The sequence below is a fragment of the Anopheles nili genome, chromosome 2, assembly GCF_943737925.1.
Source record: "Anopheles nili chromosome 2, idAnoNiliSN_F5_01, whole genome shotgun sequence".
NCBI classification, from domain to species: domain Eukaryota; kingdom Metazoa; phylum Arthropoda; class Insecta; order Diptera; family Culicidae; genus Anopheles; species Anopheles nili.
The window spans coordinates 17036743-17054929 of record NC_071291.1 but is presented as its reverse complement, the minus strand read 5'-3'; the positions used below and the strand labels follow the sequence as shown (position 1 = coordinate 17054929).

Sequence of the window (18187 nt, the reverse complement as noted above, 5' to 3'; positions counted from 1 at the left end):
TTCATCCAGGCTTTGGGTTCACAATGCTCCCGTGCGCGCCTATGCGCTTGTGTTTGCATTGCCTTTTGTTTTTCGTTATGTTTGCATTGTTTTTGTTTCGCGCACGCTAATATACTTTTTTTTTGAATTTTTATATCCTTTTTTATTCGCTTTTTCCGAAACTATCTAATGTATCGCGAGCGCGTGCGCTATTTTATTCGACGTCTTCAGCTTCCGTGCACCGTCGCAATACGACGATCCTTGCGCGCCCACAGTGTGACTCAAGAAGGCGTTTGCTATACTGTCTCTGTCTGAGTTGCTGCTTTTGCTTTTCCCACCAATATGTCCTCTCCGTCAAACAGTTTCGAAAGGGAAGCCACAAACCGCACACTTTTTATTCCCTCGCGCAGCGCGTGGTGCTTATCGACTGGGTGCTGGTTTGCTATCGTGCCTGATAGCTGTGTGTGTGTGTGTGTGTGTGTGTGCATGTCCTTCAGGCAAGGATTTTTCAATCTTCGCACACGAAAGGTAGCTTATTTGTTATCGAGCGAACACAGTCACGCACCTCCGGGTTCTCTGCTGCTTTCTCTCATATCCTTGCTCCTTTCATTGTTTTCTTACATTTCCCTAGGTTTTCTAGTGCCTATATTAGTAAATTTTAAGCATTCTCCACACCTCGTGTGCGCCTTTCGATCGCTCTTTCCTGCTCCCTATCTCTTGTAGTCTTCCTTTCACGTTTTTTTTTTCTTCACTGTGTTCCCACATCTCTTGTGTGTGTGTGTGTTTTTTGCATTATTATACTATGCATTATTTAACCGCGCATTCTTTTTTGTTTTTTTTGCACATACATTTTACACCTTTCACATCGACTGTATAAGCTTCACTACTGTGACACATTCGCCCTTGTTTACGTAATTACATTCGGTTTCCTTTACTCTCTTCAAGAGATAGGGAGCTCTAGAATTTTTCTCCTTGTCTTCCTCTTTCCTGCAGCGGGTTGTAACGATTTGTTGTCAGTTTAAATATAATGTATATATAACTCTTAATTACAATCAGTAGCTCTGATGCAGTATTTCGTCTGCTGCAGTCCTTGGATCGATACTAACGAACGCATGGCTAGCTGCTCGGAAAAGAATATATGCTGGCAAACGGTGGGGCATGATTTCCCATTTGCAGGGCATGCGTGATGGTTGATTCCCTCACTGAGACATGTCGCCAATCCCCTATCCGATTCTTTCCACAACGCTTCACCGACTATCAGCACTATTTGGTAGTGTCTTCTTGATTCGCAAAGACCCCCTAACGCACACGCCCCGCATGTTATATTACTCCTTCGCTAGAGTGCAGCGTTTGCTGTTTTTGCGTAATATTCCCTGCCAGGTTCAGTATGATTCTTGTTTCTTTTCCATAGCAGCTCTATATTTTCATGCCTCCTTTTTGGGTCAGAAGCAAGCTGCCGCCCTCAACTACAGGTTTACTTCACGCGGGAAGATGATGATTCTATTCTATTACGAGAAATCCTTCCAATACTATCACCCCTGCTGCTGCTTATCTCGTGATATCCTCTCCATTAGATGCAACAACTGATTTAGCTACCGAGCAGGGCGCATCGATGCTGGTTTGCTTTTCATATCTTGTATTTTTCCTCTTGGCTCACCATTACTTAATATGTGCCTAATGTTAAATATATCATATATCTCTTTTTCTTCCTCTCGCTAGCTCCTTCTCTTTTTCAGTGTTTTCTCTCTTTTCTACATATCGTTTAGTTACTAAAATCACATTGGTTGTTATATTACCATTCTTGTTTTTCCTCGCTTTAGCAATAATTTATTCGCACTATATTACAAACACACTCACACCCTCACCCATTCGCATTCATGCATGCCCAAACTTACTGCAACGGACGTGACACGTGCTTGATGCTATTGTGTGTTATTATCTTGCCAGACAAGATGCGTGTTGCTGTAACACGATGATTATCCGTAGTGCATATGTTCGCTTTCATTTGCATTCCCTTCGCTCGCTAGCATTAGTGCGATTTGCATCCAATACAGTTCATGTTAACGTCACTACAATTCATTATCATCCATTCGTCGACATCCATCCCATTCCTGAACTAAGCTCACATATACACTATTTCAGCCACTCTAAGCATTCATATTCCTCATTCGTTCGTTCGCTTCTAAACATAGACGTTTTACACCTTACTCTAAGTTATCCTTTATGACTTTTAGCTGTTATTTGTTCAACAGTGTCTAGCTTTGTTTCCTCTAAATTAATGTTCAACAGCTATGGTTTGAATACCATTTTGATTACTTTTAATGTTATCAATGCTCATTTTACTTTGAATCGCATCTCTGCTTTTAGATTAGCAGTTTGGTAAGTTTGCGGGCTTGCTTGATGAGTAACTATCGCAAACGCAGTTGAGTTTGTTTTACTCACTTAACTTTTTGCGTCCCAATGAACGTACTTGTTTGTTTTTTTCTGACATCCCAACTGCCTGTGGATGGCGCTATGTATTTTTTTCTTCTTAATTTTTGTTGCTGTTGCTTTACTATTCCGAAACAAAGAAACAACGAAAAAGAAAATTATCTCGAACGGACAATAACACGATATTCAAGCAGATTATCATCCCCCGGCTAGGATCGATGGAAGAGACTATCCTACATTTGTTGCTCTATTGCGAAGGATATAGGGAGAGTTCGTCTAGAACTAAATACGGAACACACAGGAAGAAGTTGATACAGAACAACGAAAAAAACAAAAACAAGCCCTTGCTATCTTACGATATTTCCTAGCTTTAGCACACTCGCACACATGAGACCGATGTCTGGAGAAGCACTAGTATATACATTATGTGGTCGCCGCTTTTTACGGCGCATTTTTAATGCGATGAAGCTACTCTCCTCTCCTTCGATCTACATCAGTTTCAAAGCCTAACGGAAGCTAAAGTGTGTTGAAATGTAAACATCTTTCTTTTTTTAGTCGCGCTAATAGCGACATTTAAATGAAAATGGCACCTCTTGCAATCAAAATACGCATTTACCTCCAATATGCGATGTTCATAGTGAGAGGTAAGCAATGCTAGCCGAAAAATGGCTAGCTGAAAACAGATCGTAAGAGATAAACTAGAATATGTTATAGCAAAAAAAAAATAAACAAACAAACAACCAAATCAGCAAAGCAACGGTAAACAATTGAACACGTCCAAAACAAGATGCATACTGGTTTTTCCCTTCTTGTCTTTTTACACGTATTCCTAACATAGATACACATTGCTCTTAACGATACAACACGCTGCTTTGTTGTGCATCCTAAACCCTGTTCCAACTTTGCTCTTTACTCTCTCTCTCTCTCTCTATTTTCTATCTTTTCCAATCACTCTGTCCCTCTTGCCATACACATCGAAAATGCTAAGCATTTTTGTTTTTTTTTTTCTTCGAATTCGTTTCCGTAAACTATAGGCTTTCATTTGACTTGATCTAGACGTTTCACAGTAAGCGCGTTTTGTTTGTTGCTCTTTCCTTTACGAACTATCTGACTTAGTGATTACACTGATACGACTAAGTTTTACAGCGACGCTACGCTATTGCTTCGTTTGCTGCTCCTGCATCCTGCAGCCGTTTATTGGTCTTCGTAGTACTTGGCGGTACCATTACTGCCGCAGATGGCATCTTCCCAGGCTGAAACAAACAAAAAACAATTCAAAAATAAATAGCCGACCAAACTAACGGGCACGTACACCAAGTGTCGTGTTTAGCACGTTCGGAAAATTCAAATTTATCAACGAAATAGAGAGCATAGATTTGATTTTTTTCACACCAACCTGTTCCTACGAAAAACACAATTTTATCGTGATTGTATTCCGTAGTATGGACCTGCTCGGGAGCGATGAATCGCAAGTTTATCTCCTTCATCTTCTCGCGCGCCACTGGTTGCATTGGCTTCGTCGGTTCGGCGGCAACCGAGGACGGCGAAGACTGCGAGGACGTCGATTGCGTCTGCGCGGCCGTATCTACCGTTATTTTATGAACTGTTGGTTGTTGAGGCAGCTGTTGTTGCTGTTGATGGTAGCTTTGAGCAATGCTATTATTGTTAGCCACCGCAACAGTTTGGTGTTGCAAGGACGAGTTGTGGGGACTGGTGTTGTTGTGATTCACAATATCACTCGAGGCAATAGGTAGCGTTACGGGTGAGCTTCCGACGGTCGGTTGGGCGACGATCAGCGCACCGGTTGGTGCCACCGAAGGAACAAGTGGAGCGGTCACAGCCACCGGTTGAAGAGCGGGAGCCCCGGGGACGGCTCCCGCTGGCAGAAGCACCGTTCCGTAAGGCGGTACGATAGCTAGCGTCGATGGTAACGGTGGTGGCGGCACATTTGTGCGGTGTGGAACCGCAACAACCGGTGGGACAGCGTTTCCGTTGGCATCTGTCACTGCAGCGCTGGCTGCAGGCACGGTCGGTGTCATCACAGGCGGTGGAAGAGCGTATTGATTGTGATGGTGCTGTTGCTGGTGGTGAAGCGATTGCTGATGGTGATGTCTCATGTGCGGTATACGGCCTGGCGGGGCTGGCTGGGTACCTTGCGGTACCAGGTGTTGCGATAATAGCGTCGGTGGCGGTTGGTTGTAGATCGTAGACATCAACAGAGGCGGTGCGACCGGGGGTGGCTGATGGAACAGATTCGCTCCGGCGACAGCAGCATCGATCGATGCTTCGGATGCTTCATTCGCCTGATCCATTGTCGTCATTGGTGCCATCTGCACCATCGGCGGAACGATGGGCTGCTGGTGGTAACTGTTGCAAGTTGTGGCGGATGAAAGCGACGCCGAAGAGGACGAAACCGACGAAGATCCTGACGAAGGTGACGTTTTGCTCATGCTATTGCGCGTAGCGTCGTTTAGAGAGTTCGGAGATAATGCTACGGTTTGGTGTTGCTGCTGCTGATGCCGCTGCATTAATCCGTACTCGAGCTCTGACGAATGTAACGGAACGTTTCTGCTGTTCGACAATGCAACCGACTGTTGTGCCGCGATCGGATCAGTACCGGCTGTGGCGGTATTTACACGCTGTTGCTTACCCTTGGTCTTGGGTGGCTCAGGGCAGCTACCATCGCTTTCAAGCAGTCTACGATCTTCCTCGCTAAAGTCGCCGAAAAACAACTCCTGATCGATACCAAATCCAAACGTAAACTCGTTTGGCTTCGGATCATTATCATTCACGATGATCACCGCAGGACGGTTCTTTTGCTGCGCATGGTTACTTGCATTACCAGCTCCCACCGTTCCGGCTACCTTAGAACCCGTCGATGCCGGCGTTGAAGAGTGTTGCTGGTGCTTGTCCTTTTTGTGGCGCTTGCTTGTCGACGATGCAGGAGCACCGATGCCACTGCTAGCTGCCACAGTTTGCGATACGCCAGTTGTAGTAGCCACGTGTTGTTGCTGTTGAATTTGCGGTGAAGTTTGAATGAAATGAATAGCATTCACACCAGATCCGCCATTCATGGGGCTCCGTGTATCGAATGGAAGCATGTTGCCGGCTTGTGAATCGGTGTCGATCAGCACTGCGTTGCCGTGGTTCCATGATTCGCTCGTGTTTCCACAATCCATTCCATCCGTCACTGGCGGCTGTGTTGCCACCACCGACACGACTGGGTTGTTGGCTACCGCAACCGCAGTTCCGTTGGGATCCTTTTTCGCTTTGCCCTTTTTTGGGGGCGCATTTGCTGACGTCGAGGAGGCAGTAGCGACGGTAACAACATTCGCAGCAGCTACCTGCCCGAAACTCAATGAGTTTGCCGACGATGCCATATTGCCACTAACCACGATGGCGACAGCCTTTGGCGCATTTTTACCGTTGCCAACTCCAGGGGCAGTGGTTGACGCGATAGAAGCACTTCCGCCCGAAGCGTCGACACTGTTGTGTACTTTCCCATGGTGGTAGCTCTTAACCGTTTTCTCCAGCGCTGGGTAGTGTTCGTTCGAGTAGTAGATATCATTGTTGTCGACGCTCTTAGATTTGTGAAGGGATGCTTTACCGCTTTCGGTGGCACTGCCTTTCGTCGGATGCCCCCCATTGGCGGCACCAACTGTGGTCGGTGTTTCGCTGGTGCTGTTGGCTAACGCTCCAGCCACGTTCGAGACTGGTAGCGGTTTGGTCGGCTCGTCGACAGCGTTGCTCACGGCCGTGAGCAAACTCTGCGAGTACGTCGCTCTTGTAGTACTTATTCCTAGCGTGTGATTATTGTTATTACTAACGTTACTATTGCTACCGGTGCTGTTGGCGTACCCAGCTACGCTATTTACATTTCCGCCCATGTTGCACGAGATACTCGAAGGCATCGATTGCAGCAGATGACAGGAAGGTTGTGGCTGGGCCGACAAAGACGACTGAGATACCAGCTGGGAGTGATGGTGCGGATGAAATTGTTGTGATTCGACTAGTTGCGGGAAGGCTACCGATGAGTTGAGATCTTGAATCATATTCGCGTTAGGAGACACGTTCGAGGTGCTTTCGGCATGGTTACCCAAACCGTCCCCACTGCCGCCAGACATGGCGCTACCGTTCGTACCCGTTCCTGTGGCACTCTTCTCCACGTTGGCAATGCGTGCAATTTCAGCGTAAGATTGTGACGTTGCCGAGCTCGTACCTTGCCGCTGTTGACTAGTCTGCTGTAGATGCCCCTTGTTTTTCGGTTGCTGTTGTTGATGCGACTGTTGTTGGAGCTTTTGCTGTTGTTTACGAGAAACGTTCGTTTCTATTGGCAGCGAATGGACCGAATCGGTATCACTTGAGTCAGATTTTTCCGAAGGCGGAACCGAGGAGGTCGATTTCCGCCTCGACAAATCGCTGCTCATGTACACATCCCGGTCTGTGACGAAATGGCTGCCAGTTTGATATCTACCACTGCCATTTCCACCGCCATTGCCACCACTGTTGTTGCCAGTTGCCGTGTTCGCTGCGTTCCGTCCATAACTGCCTCCACCAACCGATCCCGCACCTTGATAACGACGACCGGCTAACGTTGATCCAGCAATGCAGTTGCCACTCGCCAGGGATTCCTCCTGACCTAGTGCTGGAGTCTTCTTCTTCGTTTTTTTCTTTTTCGTAACAACGTGGAAATCGGATGATTCTCCTCCTGTACCGATGCTTCCACCGCCAAGGGCTGACAGAGATTCCACCGACATGCGCAAAGAGTCGCGCTTCTTGATGTTGTGATTGTTTCCGGTCACTGAGGAGATATCGCTCACGGCAGCAACGTTTTTATTGCTACTATTACTGCTCGTACCCGTGGTCACCGGTGCATTATGATCTTTGGCTTTTTTACCCTTTCCTCCAGTACCAGCGGAGGCTGCAGACGATGAAACGTCTTCGACATTCGTAGAAAGCGATGTTGCAGACCCATCGTTGCCCAAAAAGCTTAGCTCCTCCGTACCCCATGATCTCCGCTCCGACCGCTTTCCACTGCTGCCCTCTTTCGTAGAAACCAAACTAGACGCTGAAACCGCGCAAGTACTTCCAGTGGTGGTGGTGGAAGTACTTCCTGTCGTTTGGGCGGACTTTTTCGATTTGCTGTTTCGCAGCGTTACAGCCGGATCAGTCTCCTGAGCACGAGCCTTCTCGACATGGTTTTGTCTTGTATTTTCTTCCTCCACCTTCTTCCGGCTACTGCTGCTCAGTTCCTCCAGCGAGCTGCTCTTTTTCATTTTTGCGGCCCTCTCCCGCTTTTTCTCATTTTTTCGTTTTGCTTTCTCCTCTCCACCACCGCCGTTGTCCGTGGTGCATAAGTTACCACTTGTCGCCACCCCAGGCGTCTGTTTAACATTACCATTCTTCGCGCCCAGCCCACTGACAGCATTGCTACTTCCTGCGCCTAAGCTGCCACCTTTCGCCGTTGACTGTTGAGAGGACGATTGGTGTAGCGTTTGTTGCTGTTGCTGCTGTTGTTGCTGTTGCTGAAGTTGAAGCTGCTGGTGCTGAGACAATTGATGCTGTGGCTGCTGAGACTTATCGTTGTCAGTGTTTTCAATGTAACTGACGAGAGCCTCAATATCAGCTTTTCCTCGATAGCCAGCAATATTTTCGGGCACTACGACGACGGTGTTACGATCGGATTTTGGTTTCCGTGATTTTTTGTTTCCCGAACCGCTGCCAGAACCAGCCCCGGTTGCCATCGAGCTGCCTCCGCTAGATGAACCTAAGCCGCCACCGCTTCCAACTCCACCAAATTGAGAAACAGAGTTAGCATTTTCATCGAACTTTTGCTACAAGGAAAACAAAAAAACACCAACATATTTAGAGTCTACAGTCGAAACATTGTACTCTGCAATCATGTACCTGTATTGTCGGATACGCGAGGCTACTTCTCGTCGTCGATATGAACTGATTGCTTGATGACAGCACTGATTTGATAGTGGACTGATCCACTTTGCTGCTGTCGATCATACACTTTACGGCAGGATAGGTCGAGCCGAGCTGGACAGTTTCCAACATCGGCAACGAAACCGTCTTATCAACATGGTGTACGGAGGACGGCCTCGTCACGCTGCATGCTTGTCCTATTTCCAGACTTGCCTGTGTCGTGAATTGAGCTTTTGGGTAGCAGAACGTTTTCTTCGTCGATGATAGTCCACCGCTGACTGATCCTCCTACTACACCACTGCTGCTGCTGCTGGAGGAACTGCTGTTGCTGCTACCACCTCCATTTCCGTACGTATCGGTAACGGTTCCAACGCCCACGCCTCCACCATACGTAAGAGTCGACGAAGCTGACGTACCAGATGATCCGCCGATGCCACAACTGACTCCCGCTGAGCCGCCGCTGACAAGTCCGGAACTTGAGCTGGTACTACCGGCTGCGCCTGTACCAGAGCCACTGGAGGGACCCATTCCCATCATCTCGATTTCTTCGGCGCTGGAGTCATAGTGATTGTTCTGGGACACAAACATACACAACTGTATACATTAACCAGATGGGTGTGGGTGTAGATTTTTCCTTCTGCCTAATGCCTATCGCAATAGGAACTTATGACGGAGTCGAGCGCTTGCAACTTGGAGCAACAATGGACAAAAACAAATCGTATTTCTTATTTCAAATTTATCACCCTACCTCTTATATAGCTTATAACTTCGTAGAACTTGCTCGGTTAAAAAAAAACTACGAAAATCGGAAGCAAATCCGAATGATTGATACTAATTAATTCATTCCTTGCAGTATCACATTTGTCTGAGTTTAAATTAAATTAAAAATGCTTCTAATGTTACTCATTTTAAATAAAAATGCATGTCATTCAATAGCTCAGTATTAAGGAAACTGCCCACATAATGTTTTGTGATTATAACATACAAAAACAACATTGCTCAAAAGCAAGTTACACACCCACTTTTACACCGCCCACTCTCCGCATTGTAGCGCAACGATCTCTGCGTCAACTTGCATCGTTCACTTACCCGTTGCAGCGCGTCATTCGCATGTCCCGAAAAGATATCCCGGAAGCCTCGATGTCCCGAAGAGCCTTCATCCGAATCAAGCTCGCCCATATTAATGACAGTATGCGCAGCTGCTCCGGTTCCAGTGCTACTGGTACCACTAGTCGAATGTGATCCAACACCGGTGCCCGTGTTGCCTGTTTCACCGCCGGTGGCATTTGATTGAGATTCCTCACTGACAAGGCCGCTCCAATCACTTGCACCAATCGCATTAAGCGGTGCGGATTGCAGGAGCGCACCGTAGTCGTTACTTTTGGCGAAGAATTTCACCGACGTCGACTTGAGCGGACGACCCACCTCTTTTAAGAACGGTTGCTCATTGATATAGGACGGTGTGGTCGTTTCGTTGACATTACTCGGCAGACTACCACCTTCGCGCTGTCTCGAAGAAACCGACGAAATTTGACGCTTGCTGCGTGATCCGCCGCCATGTCCAGGCCCACCATGACGCTTGTTAGAAAGACTCGAACCGGAACAGTACTCGGTGTAACCGTACTCCTGCTTGGTCGCTTCCGTTATGTCCTGCAGGGAGCCACCTTGCGTGGGCCGTGCGGACGCTCGTTTGCTGTGCACCGGTCGACTGGTAAAGGAAAAATTTTGCTCCTGATCTTCGCGTTCTGTTTTGCTCAGTAATTCCTGCAGGGGAAAAGGAAATAGAAGGAAAAACAACGAAACAAACCAAATTAGTACTTGTACATTTTACTCCACTCAAATTAATACGCACGTTAAATGTAGCACTCTTGTGCTCGCGATCTTTCGGGCACTTGTATGTGATCGCTTCATCAAGCAAAGCCTTCAGGGCATCTTCATTCATAGTTGCGAACTGTAAAGAGAAAATTGTAAATACATATTATTCAGTTTTGGACCACATTCCTACTAACATTGAAAGGCGTTATCAACCCCATTCTGCAGATTCATTATTAAATTTAACTAACATTTTGACAGTGTTGTACTTAGGCAGCAAATCATTCTATGCACCGTATAGTTCACAAGTTTCCATATACTTTTGTTACACTGATTATTAATTACATTCCGCACGTGTCGATAGCAGGTCTGTCACGAAATACTAGTCCAAAATATGACCAACAACCAAGAGCACGAAAAAACCGTACCAGCTTAATCAAGTGACGACACGCCACACTCACACTTCGACGGCATTTGCTGTCACATAAAACATCGAATTCATCGCGCATCCAGCATTCTTTTGTGGCAAATAATGTAAATAAAATTGCTATAACGAACCTGCTACATGAATTCTTATGTTTTCTATCATTCGCTCAAAACAAACATAAATCGAATCGCACTGTTTAAGATGCTGCCGAGCCTATGATTTTGCACAAGATCCACGAAAAAAAACTTGTTTGACATTTCTACGCATCTATTCTTCGTGTGCGTGCATTTATGAGAGCTTCCATCGATTAGAAAAGGAAACAGTGTTCTCATTTTCGCTCACACTCACTCAGAATCAGGCTTCATTCGACTCGCAAAAAACATACAGTAAACGAATGCGAACTGACAGTTCAACCTCAAAATCGTAACGTCAAATAATAAAAATGGCCGAATTTCTGCCGTTTCATGCCAACAAAATAACATTATTTAGCCGATGCCCAATACCAGCAACATTTGGTGAAAATGCACCTCATATTCATATGCTGTTATGGCTCAAATCGCTATCAAAGTTTTGCAGATATTGCTTATCGTTTGTGTGCCTTTGATACATACCGGTTCTTGTGCAAACGACTGCTGATGACTGTCTTTGTTGTTACCGGCAACGATGGCGGATGATGACGAATTCTTAGCAGTTTCAGTACTTTTACCATGACTACTGTTGCCGGATGAGGTGGTCGCAACCGTAGACGACGACGACGACGACGAAGACGACACCTTCATCGCAGTGGCCGACGTTGTGGTAACGGAGGTCGTAGGAGCAGACATGGCCATTGTGCTGATGACGGGTGGGACTACAATAGGGGCAGCGCTAGTTCCAGCCCGGACGCTGCCGCTACTGCCAACACTGTTGTTGATTGCGGATTTCGTAGGTGCGGAGGCAGCAACACCTTGTTCACTCACAGTGCAAGCGGAAGATGTGCCGGCACCGCACGAACGATCGGTTGCATCGCCGGAAGCCAATGGTCCCTCCTTCTGGGGTTCGTCGCCAGCTTTATCGGGCGCCTTAGGCTGCCCGAGTTCTGGCGAGGGAGCCATCAATGGATTCCGACGATTCCACAACCGACCGGCGGCGGAAGTGCCCTCCGCTCCCTAAACCGAAATCGTGATTGATCACTAATAGGAGTATTTTCTCTTCCCTTACGCTGCCGCAACTATGATGGCCACCTCCTGCGATCGTTCAGGTGATGGTATGGTTTCAGAAAGAAATCTAATCCCACCAGACTAAGCTCGGTTCAGAACTTCCTAGACGGGTGAACAAAGCAAAGCATATCCATCATACAAAGTGTCACGAGCTGAAGCAAAACATGAACTGGACAGATTTTGGATTTGAGTATATTCGTGATGGAAAAGTACTATTTGTACGACATAAGCAATACGAGAAGAGAAGAAGATTGAGAAAAAAAGTTTACCATTCTTGCTAGTGAAGAAATGGGAGGGGATCGGAGAGTAGACGCAGTAGGCCTAGAGAAAAATAGCGTTCAACAAACCTCGTTCACTGATAGTTTCTTTTTCACACTACAAATCCCTTCTTCCCATACAGTCGGTGGCTCCAACGTAGCACAAATAGCTGCTCTGCTTCCTTGGCACTGCGATATACGTATGTACAAGCGCCTATATATGCTAATATATAATAATGTACATGTATGTCCGTCTTTCAGGAGGTACACATAATTTCTCTTATCCGATTCACAGCACGTTACCACCGTATCGGGCAGTTTTTCCTTGGCAAACGTTCCTATTGCTTAGCGCTGCATTTTTCGATGGTGCGTATTGCAGCTGCCGCCGTGCGGCTCGCGAACCGAGAAAATCGCTTCTCTTCCTGCTCTAATGGTCAAGTCCGCGCCGACCGAATATCACCGTCACCATATCTGCCGTCTCGTTTGCCAGCGCCGCGACCCGCCACGGTTGCTACCACTGCTGACGATGTTCTTCTTCATCGCGCCCGTCGCTCTCTTGACAGCCGCGACCGCAACTTTTTTCTACTCTCTCCCCGTGTGTTGGTGCCAACTGCGGTTCGCCGTCCGGTGGTATTGGTGTGAATCAAGAAATCTTTTCTTCTGCTTCTTTTGGCTCCTTCTAGCTTCCTCGCACTTCGTTCTTGCCGGCCTACTCTTGCCGCGCACTCGCTCTTTCGCACACGCACTCGCTCTCTCTTTCACGCCCTTTACCGTTCGTATTCAATATCGCTCAATTGCTCTTTTCGCACGGATCATTCGATTTCGCTCACTTTCTTGCTCTCTTACTCCCACCACCCGTCCGTTTCTGGTGCTGCGTCTGGCTGACGACTGAACTCCACCGTCGTCGTCGTCGCCGTCGCGATACCAGCGCCGCGACGTCTTCTACGCACACTAGAACTTATTCCTCACTTTCTTTCCATAATTATTCCTTTCTTCACTTACGCTAGCAGCGCAATCACTTTGCACTAGAACCCAGTATCTATCCTGCACGTATGCTTTCCTTACATTCTGCACGTAGTTTTCACACACTTCCTCCCGTCACGATCACTCGGACCCACCGCTCCGGACACTACCCGTATTTGGAGATTTTTCTCGCTTCGCACACCGCAGCGACACCAGAAACTGCTAAGGGGGATTGTCTCTTGCATGGACACAGACAAATATGCCTACTTGTGGTACCCTGTTCGCCACTGGCTAAGCAAATGGGACTGCTGGTTAGGCCAACTTTGACGGCATCTCGCCATAGCAATAGAATTCTACACCACTACACTCGGACAAATTGTGCATGGAACTCGCATGACCTGCTCTCTGCTGCGGCCACTAAACGGGTCTTCTTCGATAGGCTGCACTATGCGATACCCTTCCCTATAGAGACGCACCCGTTAGCTAGCAGAATACTTCAGAAGTTCAATTTTCTCAGACGACGACTCGTCATTCTTTTTTACCGAACAAAATTGGACGAACTTTTACAAACCGAGATCGCTCGTGTGCGAATTGGCAATCGAAAAACATGACACCACGGATTCTACAGTTCCGTCGCCACGGGGGCAATAGGAGTGCAATGCACCATGTTTGCTAATAGCTAAATGACACTGAACATTTCAACGTCAATTTTTTTGAGCTGCTTAGAGAACGCAATGAACTTCTCGTATGAAGCGCTGAGTTATTTCTAGAAATTGCGTCACATGCAGCATGCTTAATAAAGTTTTTCGTGAGAATTGAACGGGAAATATTATTCATGGTTTCATTAATATGCTTCACCTTTGAATGTTTCCGAAATTTATTTGTCAGTAATTTCGTTAAAGGCGTATGGATAATAAAAAAATCCTTCGCTCCTTTAGAATGCTACGAAAATATCTGATGACATATTTACTCAATTGCATCCGTGTGCCATAGTCTTAAAAACGTGAAGAACTTTCTGTACTAACGAGAATATAGCTATCCTTTTCTGAAAACATTCACGGCTTCGATTAAAACGGCAATGCCAAAGCGAGATAGCTATGCTGTAGAAACATCGCAATCAAATTTTAAAATTTTTTATACGCATTCTTTTTTCAAGCAAGTCAGTTTGCGATGACATAGCAGAAAGTAGAAAGCTATATGAATTGGTCATTTGAAAATCAAAAAGAAGGCGGGAGGAATCGTTCGTCTAACGTGTCCACTATAATTTGTTCAATCTGTTACTTACACTATAATTTGTTCAATCTGTAACTTTTGCGCGTGCTACAGACAACCCGCTTATCAAATAGTAATTTTGTTTAATTCTCCAGTAGAAGCATGCTTGCAAAATGGATCCTGAGAAAAAAGGATACGAAGGATTAAAGTGTTTGCTGTGCTGGTACTGGTTCAGCAAAATGTACTTGTTCAAACAACATAGCCGAAAATACCATAGCGCCCTGGGAGAATTCATCGACATACCAGCAATACCCACCCAAGTGCAGAAATACTACAATATACAAGATGAAGTATTGTTTGCCTTGCTGCATTGCTGCAACGACGTTTATATTCTGATGCGCATTTACGAAACCGAGAGTCATGCCACAATGCGCATTGCAAATAAGGATGATATAGCAGAAGCCAACAAAAAACAAAAAAGAGGTACCAAAGATGAATTGCCTATCAAAATTGTTTACGACGTTTACCCTAAACCGAATGAAGCAGGATCTCTGAGCTTTAACGTACTCAGCAGAATAAAGAGAGACAATAACTGGAATGTTTCAGCAAATACTACAGAAGCTGATCATTCGAAACAAGCGGTAGTGCCCAAGCCATACTATCAGTCCTTCAAGTACGTCAATATTTAAATGTAGAACATGAAGTCTACAGATCTAACTAGTGTTTTTAAACTATGTTATTTTTGTGTATACATCCATTGTGTTTCCTTCATAACGTTTTGCAGATTTTCCAACCATCCCGGGCCACAACGGAAACGAGAACACGTCGAAAACAACCTTGACTTTACATCTAACCCTTTCGTGAACTTGCTGGAATACGTAGTAGATAACCTGTGAATGAGTTGAGTCTCCAAGCATTTATTATTTTTTTACTATTGCGACAACAAACGATCGTTTGTTTTCTTGAGCTTTTAGAGTGCCTCTCCACTTATAGAATACAAATACACTGGTTAAAGGATCTATCGATACATTTTGGATCGATTTCATATGGACATATTATTGTATGAACCTTTTAATGCTTAAAACATCATTGCTACGAAAAAGAATTGTCGCCTAAAATAAGTTAGGTATCGAATTAAATCATATATTAGTTTTTTTAACGAAATATCCTGCATCCTGCTGGGGAAGACAAACATTGACAAAACATTCCTACATTAAGAGTATTTTTAACCAGTCATTATTTGTACAATAAAAGCGTACTACCCTGAAGCATACAAGACATACTTTGTTTTATTGATAATTCCACTAGTCAAAAAAAAAACTACACGCAACAAGCGATGATGGTTGGTAAGTTTTCTTTCTCGCGCTGTATTGTAGTCCGTAGGTATGCTCCTACGCAAAGCATCGTTATGGGAAGGATGCTAGTCCTTGCCCGGAAAGATGCCCATAAATTGCCGTCAGTAGCAATTTCCTGTTGTGTTGCATGCATGGTTACCCCACAGACACGATGGTTCGGAGCATGCAAGGACGTACCAACCTGCTTGAACTAAACTTCCAAATAATGAATTCCAAGAGGATTCATGCTTTGTAGAATCATAGAATAAGATAATCATAGAATAAAAAGTTGACACAGAGACTTTTTTTATTCAAATTTTCTGGCTGTTTCATTGACATAAGACAATTTTCCACATTTAACTGGTTTTCTTTGCGTTAGCACATGCATTCTAAATACGGCCAGGCCGTTCTTAAATAAATAACAATAACACATGCATTCACATCACACGTTTCGTTTCACTCGCTCGTATACCTGCATTGTCGTTTGGTTAACTGCATGACATCTTACTTACCGCAAGACAAACCGGAAAATGATAATCATGACCAGAGAGAGTAATGGGAAGTGCACGCTAGATGTCAGTGGGGAAAGTTGTGATTCTACGCCAGAACAAAGCTCATGTTCGATCTTATCACAGTTCAGGAAGTGCTTATCGGCCGACAAGAGCTTGGCGATCCGACGTAAAAACACAGCTGAGTCCGGTTGGCATATGAACCGAGCGCTGTTGTACACGCAGTTCTCGTACGCATATCGGGCACTGCAATGGAAGTTAGTGCAATGTTGCAGGCGTAAGTGCATTGGGCACCGAAATGGTAGACACTTACCAGCAAAAGTGCATGTACTGGACGTTCATCGATAAGCTGTTGGTGCGCACGATTTCGTCCTTCAGTACAACGACAAACTGGTTCGAGCACAGATCCCACTCCGGATGCACCTGAAGGAAGCACTGTTTGTGTCGCAGGAACTCTGAGGCGAGAACAAACCAAACTGATCAACCTGCAAACGCACGACCGCAAGTCATCCGTACCTCTTTGGAACACCTGGTCGTAGCACAGGAACTCGTACAGCTTCTGAGCACCGTAGACTTCGTTTTCGATGATTTTTCGATACCGCGCGTTGACGCACTTCCTCAGGTACCGGTCGACGCATTCCATTCCACGGTTGAAGATGCTGGTGGACAACAGACGCATGGTGACGCTTGATTCGTTTTTGAGGTGCATTTCAACGGCGTACATGCGAAGAAATACCTACACACATCGGTTGTTGATTTCCTCCAGCGAGTCTGGAATTTTCACCGCTTGCAGCGCCTCGACGGTGATGGTTGGGGTGAAATTTTTGAAGCAATCACCCAACAGCTGCCCGGCGCGCCCACACACAGACTCGGGGATGGTTGCGATAGCGGTCGGAAGAAGTGCTGGTTGGGCAGAGATGGAGATTGAAACAACAAAACACAACAATGGGGAACGATGTTTCAGAGACGAACCAAACCTATGGCATTCTAACGTAATGCCACAAGGAGGATATCTTCGGATGGGATAGATTTAAAATTCCTGTCAGATGTCGGTATTTGAATGTGAATGATATGAATGAAATCTAGAAAGGTACACACGAAACTAAAAAAGGGCAAAAAGGATCGCTGCATTATTTAACAACTATTATCTCAAAGAGATAGTATGATTTAAATTTCACAGATTTGTTGCCCAGTAAACTGATTTGAAATGCTCTCCGTTTGAGGCTTCAAGAAAAATATTGTCCTAAACAAAAAGATATCTGAACCACCTTCCAGATAATGAATCAAATTTTCACCGTAAAGTTTTAATACTTTCTTGACGCTGTACTTTTTGTTTCTACAGAACGCATGATACAAGCAAAAATACTTACAGCCACATAATGCACACCAAACAAACCAAGCAGTTTGTATTTTACGTTCCATTCTTTGAAACTAGTTATTATGCAAAATGCGCAATGTCGTAGAAACTGCACATTCGTCTCTAGGCGTTGTATGACGAATACCCGCGAATCAATGATATATACTTCGAATCAATGTCTATTGGTATTCAGTGCCAATTTTGTCCATTCCACTAATAACTAACCACCACCAAGCATTCCTTCTCGAACCCGTTTTTCACTAATGCACCTGCCTTCGTAATAAACACCACGACGAGCGTGATTCTGGTCACGGTCGGCAACAGCATCTCGCAGTCTCACGTGGTCGATATCCATTGGCATCGGCCGGTACAGCCATTTATTCACGAAGGCGCGCGAAAATCATCTGAGGCACGTGGCACACAACGGAAGCTTAATATAATGGCGCGTCCGCGTGGCGAACGTTCACGGCTTTCCGTTTCCGAATGGAGACCGACTCGCGTGAGTACTTATTCGGGCACTCGCAAAAGCTGGGAAACGGAGTGACTCAATTTTGCAATGTTTGGGAGTGTATTTTTTCTTGATGAAATACATTAAAAGCCCACAGAAAAAAAAACACCGATATTATGGGCAATGAGGAAAACATTGCGTTTTGTTAAGCATACATTGGCTCAATAAATATTAGCTAATTAACTAACGTTCAGAAGAGAGCCAACATATCGCGATTATTTTTTTTAATTATGAAAAAAGGAAAGGAAGTTTAGTGAATAAAATATTCA

The 18187-nt window shown here is 45.4% G+C and overlaps 3 protein-coding genes across 3 annotated transcripts; 1 reads left to right on the top strand and 2 right to left on the bottom strand.

Annotated features, from left to right (window-relative positions):
• Nucleotides 1-3174: 3174 nt before the first annotated feature.
• On the bottom strand, nucleotides 3175-11673 carry LOC128721808 (mucin-19). The gene is made up of 6 exons (XM_053815601.1): nucleotides 11191-11673; nucleotides 10193-10291; nucleotides 9430-10104; nucleotides 8317-8934; nucleotides 3806-8243; nucleotides 3175-3662 (listed from the first exon to the last, which is right to left on the bottom strand). Exons 1-6 carry the CDS (start codon nucleotides 11671-11673, stop codon nucleotides 3604-3606), a joined length of 6372 nt encoding a protein of 2123 aa, XP_053671576.1. The 3' UTR covers nucleotides 3175-3603.
• Nucleotides 11674-14383: 2710 nt separating this feature from the next.
• Nucleotides 14384-15106, top strand: LOC128730803 (uncharacterized). Its single transcript, XM_053823886.1, has 2 exons — nucleotides 14384-14883; nucleotides 14995-15106. The coding sequence occupies exons 1-2, from the start codon at nucleotides 14384-14386 to the stop codon at nucleotides 15104-15106; spliced, it is 612 nt and encodes a 203-aa protein (XP_053679861.1).
• A 766-nt stretch (nucleotides 15107-15872) lies between these two features.
• On the bottom strand, nucleotides 15873-17544 carry LOC128720070 (uncharacterized). Its single transcript, XM_053813717.1, has 5 exons — nucleotides 17424-17544; nucleotides 16794-16956; nucleotides 16570-16712; nucleotides 16367-16508; nucleotides 15873-16299 (listed from the first exon to the last, which is right to left on the bottom strand). The coding sequence occupies exons 1-5, from the start codon at nucleotides 17473-17475 to the stop codon at nucleotides 16053-16055; spliced, it is 747 nt and encodes a 248-aa protein (XP_053669692.1). The 5' UTR covers nucleotides 17476-17544; the 3' UTR covers nucleotides 15873-16052.
• Nucleotides 17545-18187: the final 643 nt, after the last annotated feature.

Excerpts from the sequence above, each read along its gene's own strand:
- LOC128721808 (XM_053815601.1), bottom strand. The coding sequence starts at position 11,673 with ATGGCTCCCTCGCCAGAACTCGGGCAGCCTAAGGCGCCCGATAAAGCT. Across the intron at positions 8,244-8,316 it reads TCGCGTATCCGACAATACAG|CAAAAGTTCGATGAAAATGC; the intron begins GTACATGATTGC and ends TTTTCCTTGTAG. Across the intron at positions 3,663-3,805 it reads TGTGTTTTTCGTAGGAACAG|CCTGGGAAGATGCCATCTGC; the intron begins GTTGGTGTGAAA and ends TGTTTGTTTCAG.
- LOC128730803 (XM_053823886.1), top strand. The coding sequence starts at position 14,384 with ATGGATCCTGAGAAAAAAGGATACGAAGGATTAAAGTGTTTGCTGTGC. Across the intron at positions 14,884-14,994 it reads CCATACTATCAGTCCTTCAA|ATTTTCCAACCATCCCGGGC; the intron begins GTACGTCAATAT and ends AACGTTTTGCAG.
- LOC128720070 (XM_053813717.1), bottom strand. The coding sequence starts at position 17,475 with ATGGAACGTAAAATACAAACTGCTTGGTTTGTTTGGTGTGCATTATGT. Across the intron at positions 16,713-16,793 it reads GAAATCAACAACCGATGTGT|CATCTTCAACCGTGGAATGG; the intron begins GTAGGTATTTCT and ends GTTGTCCACCAG. Across the intron at positions 16,300-16,366 it reads CAGTACATGCACTTTTGCTG|TGCCCGATATGCGTACGAGA; the intron begins GTAAGTGTCTAC and ends CTTCCATTGCAG.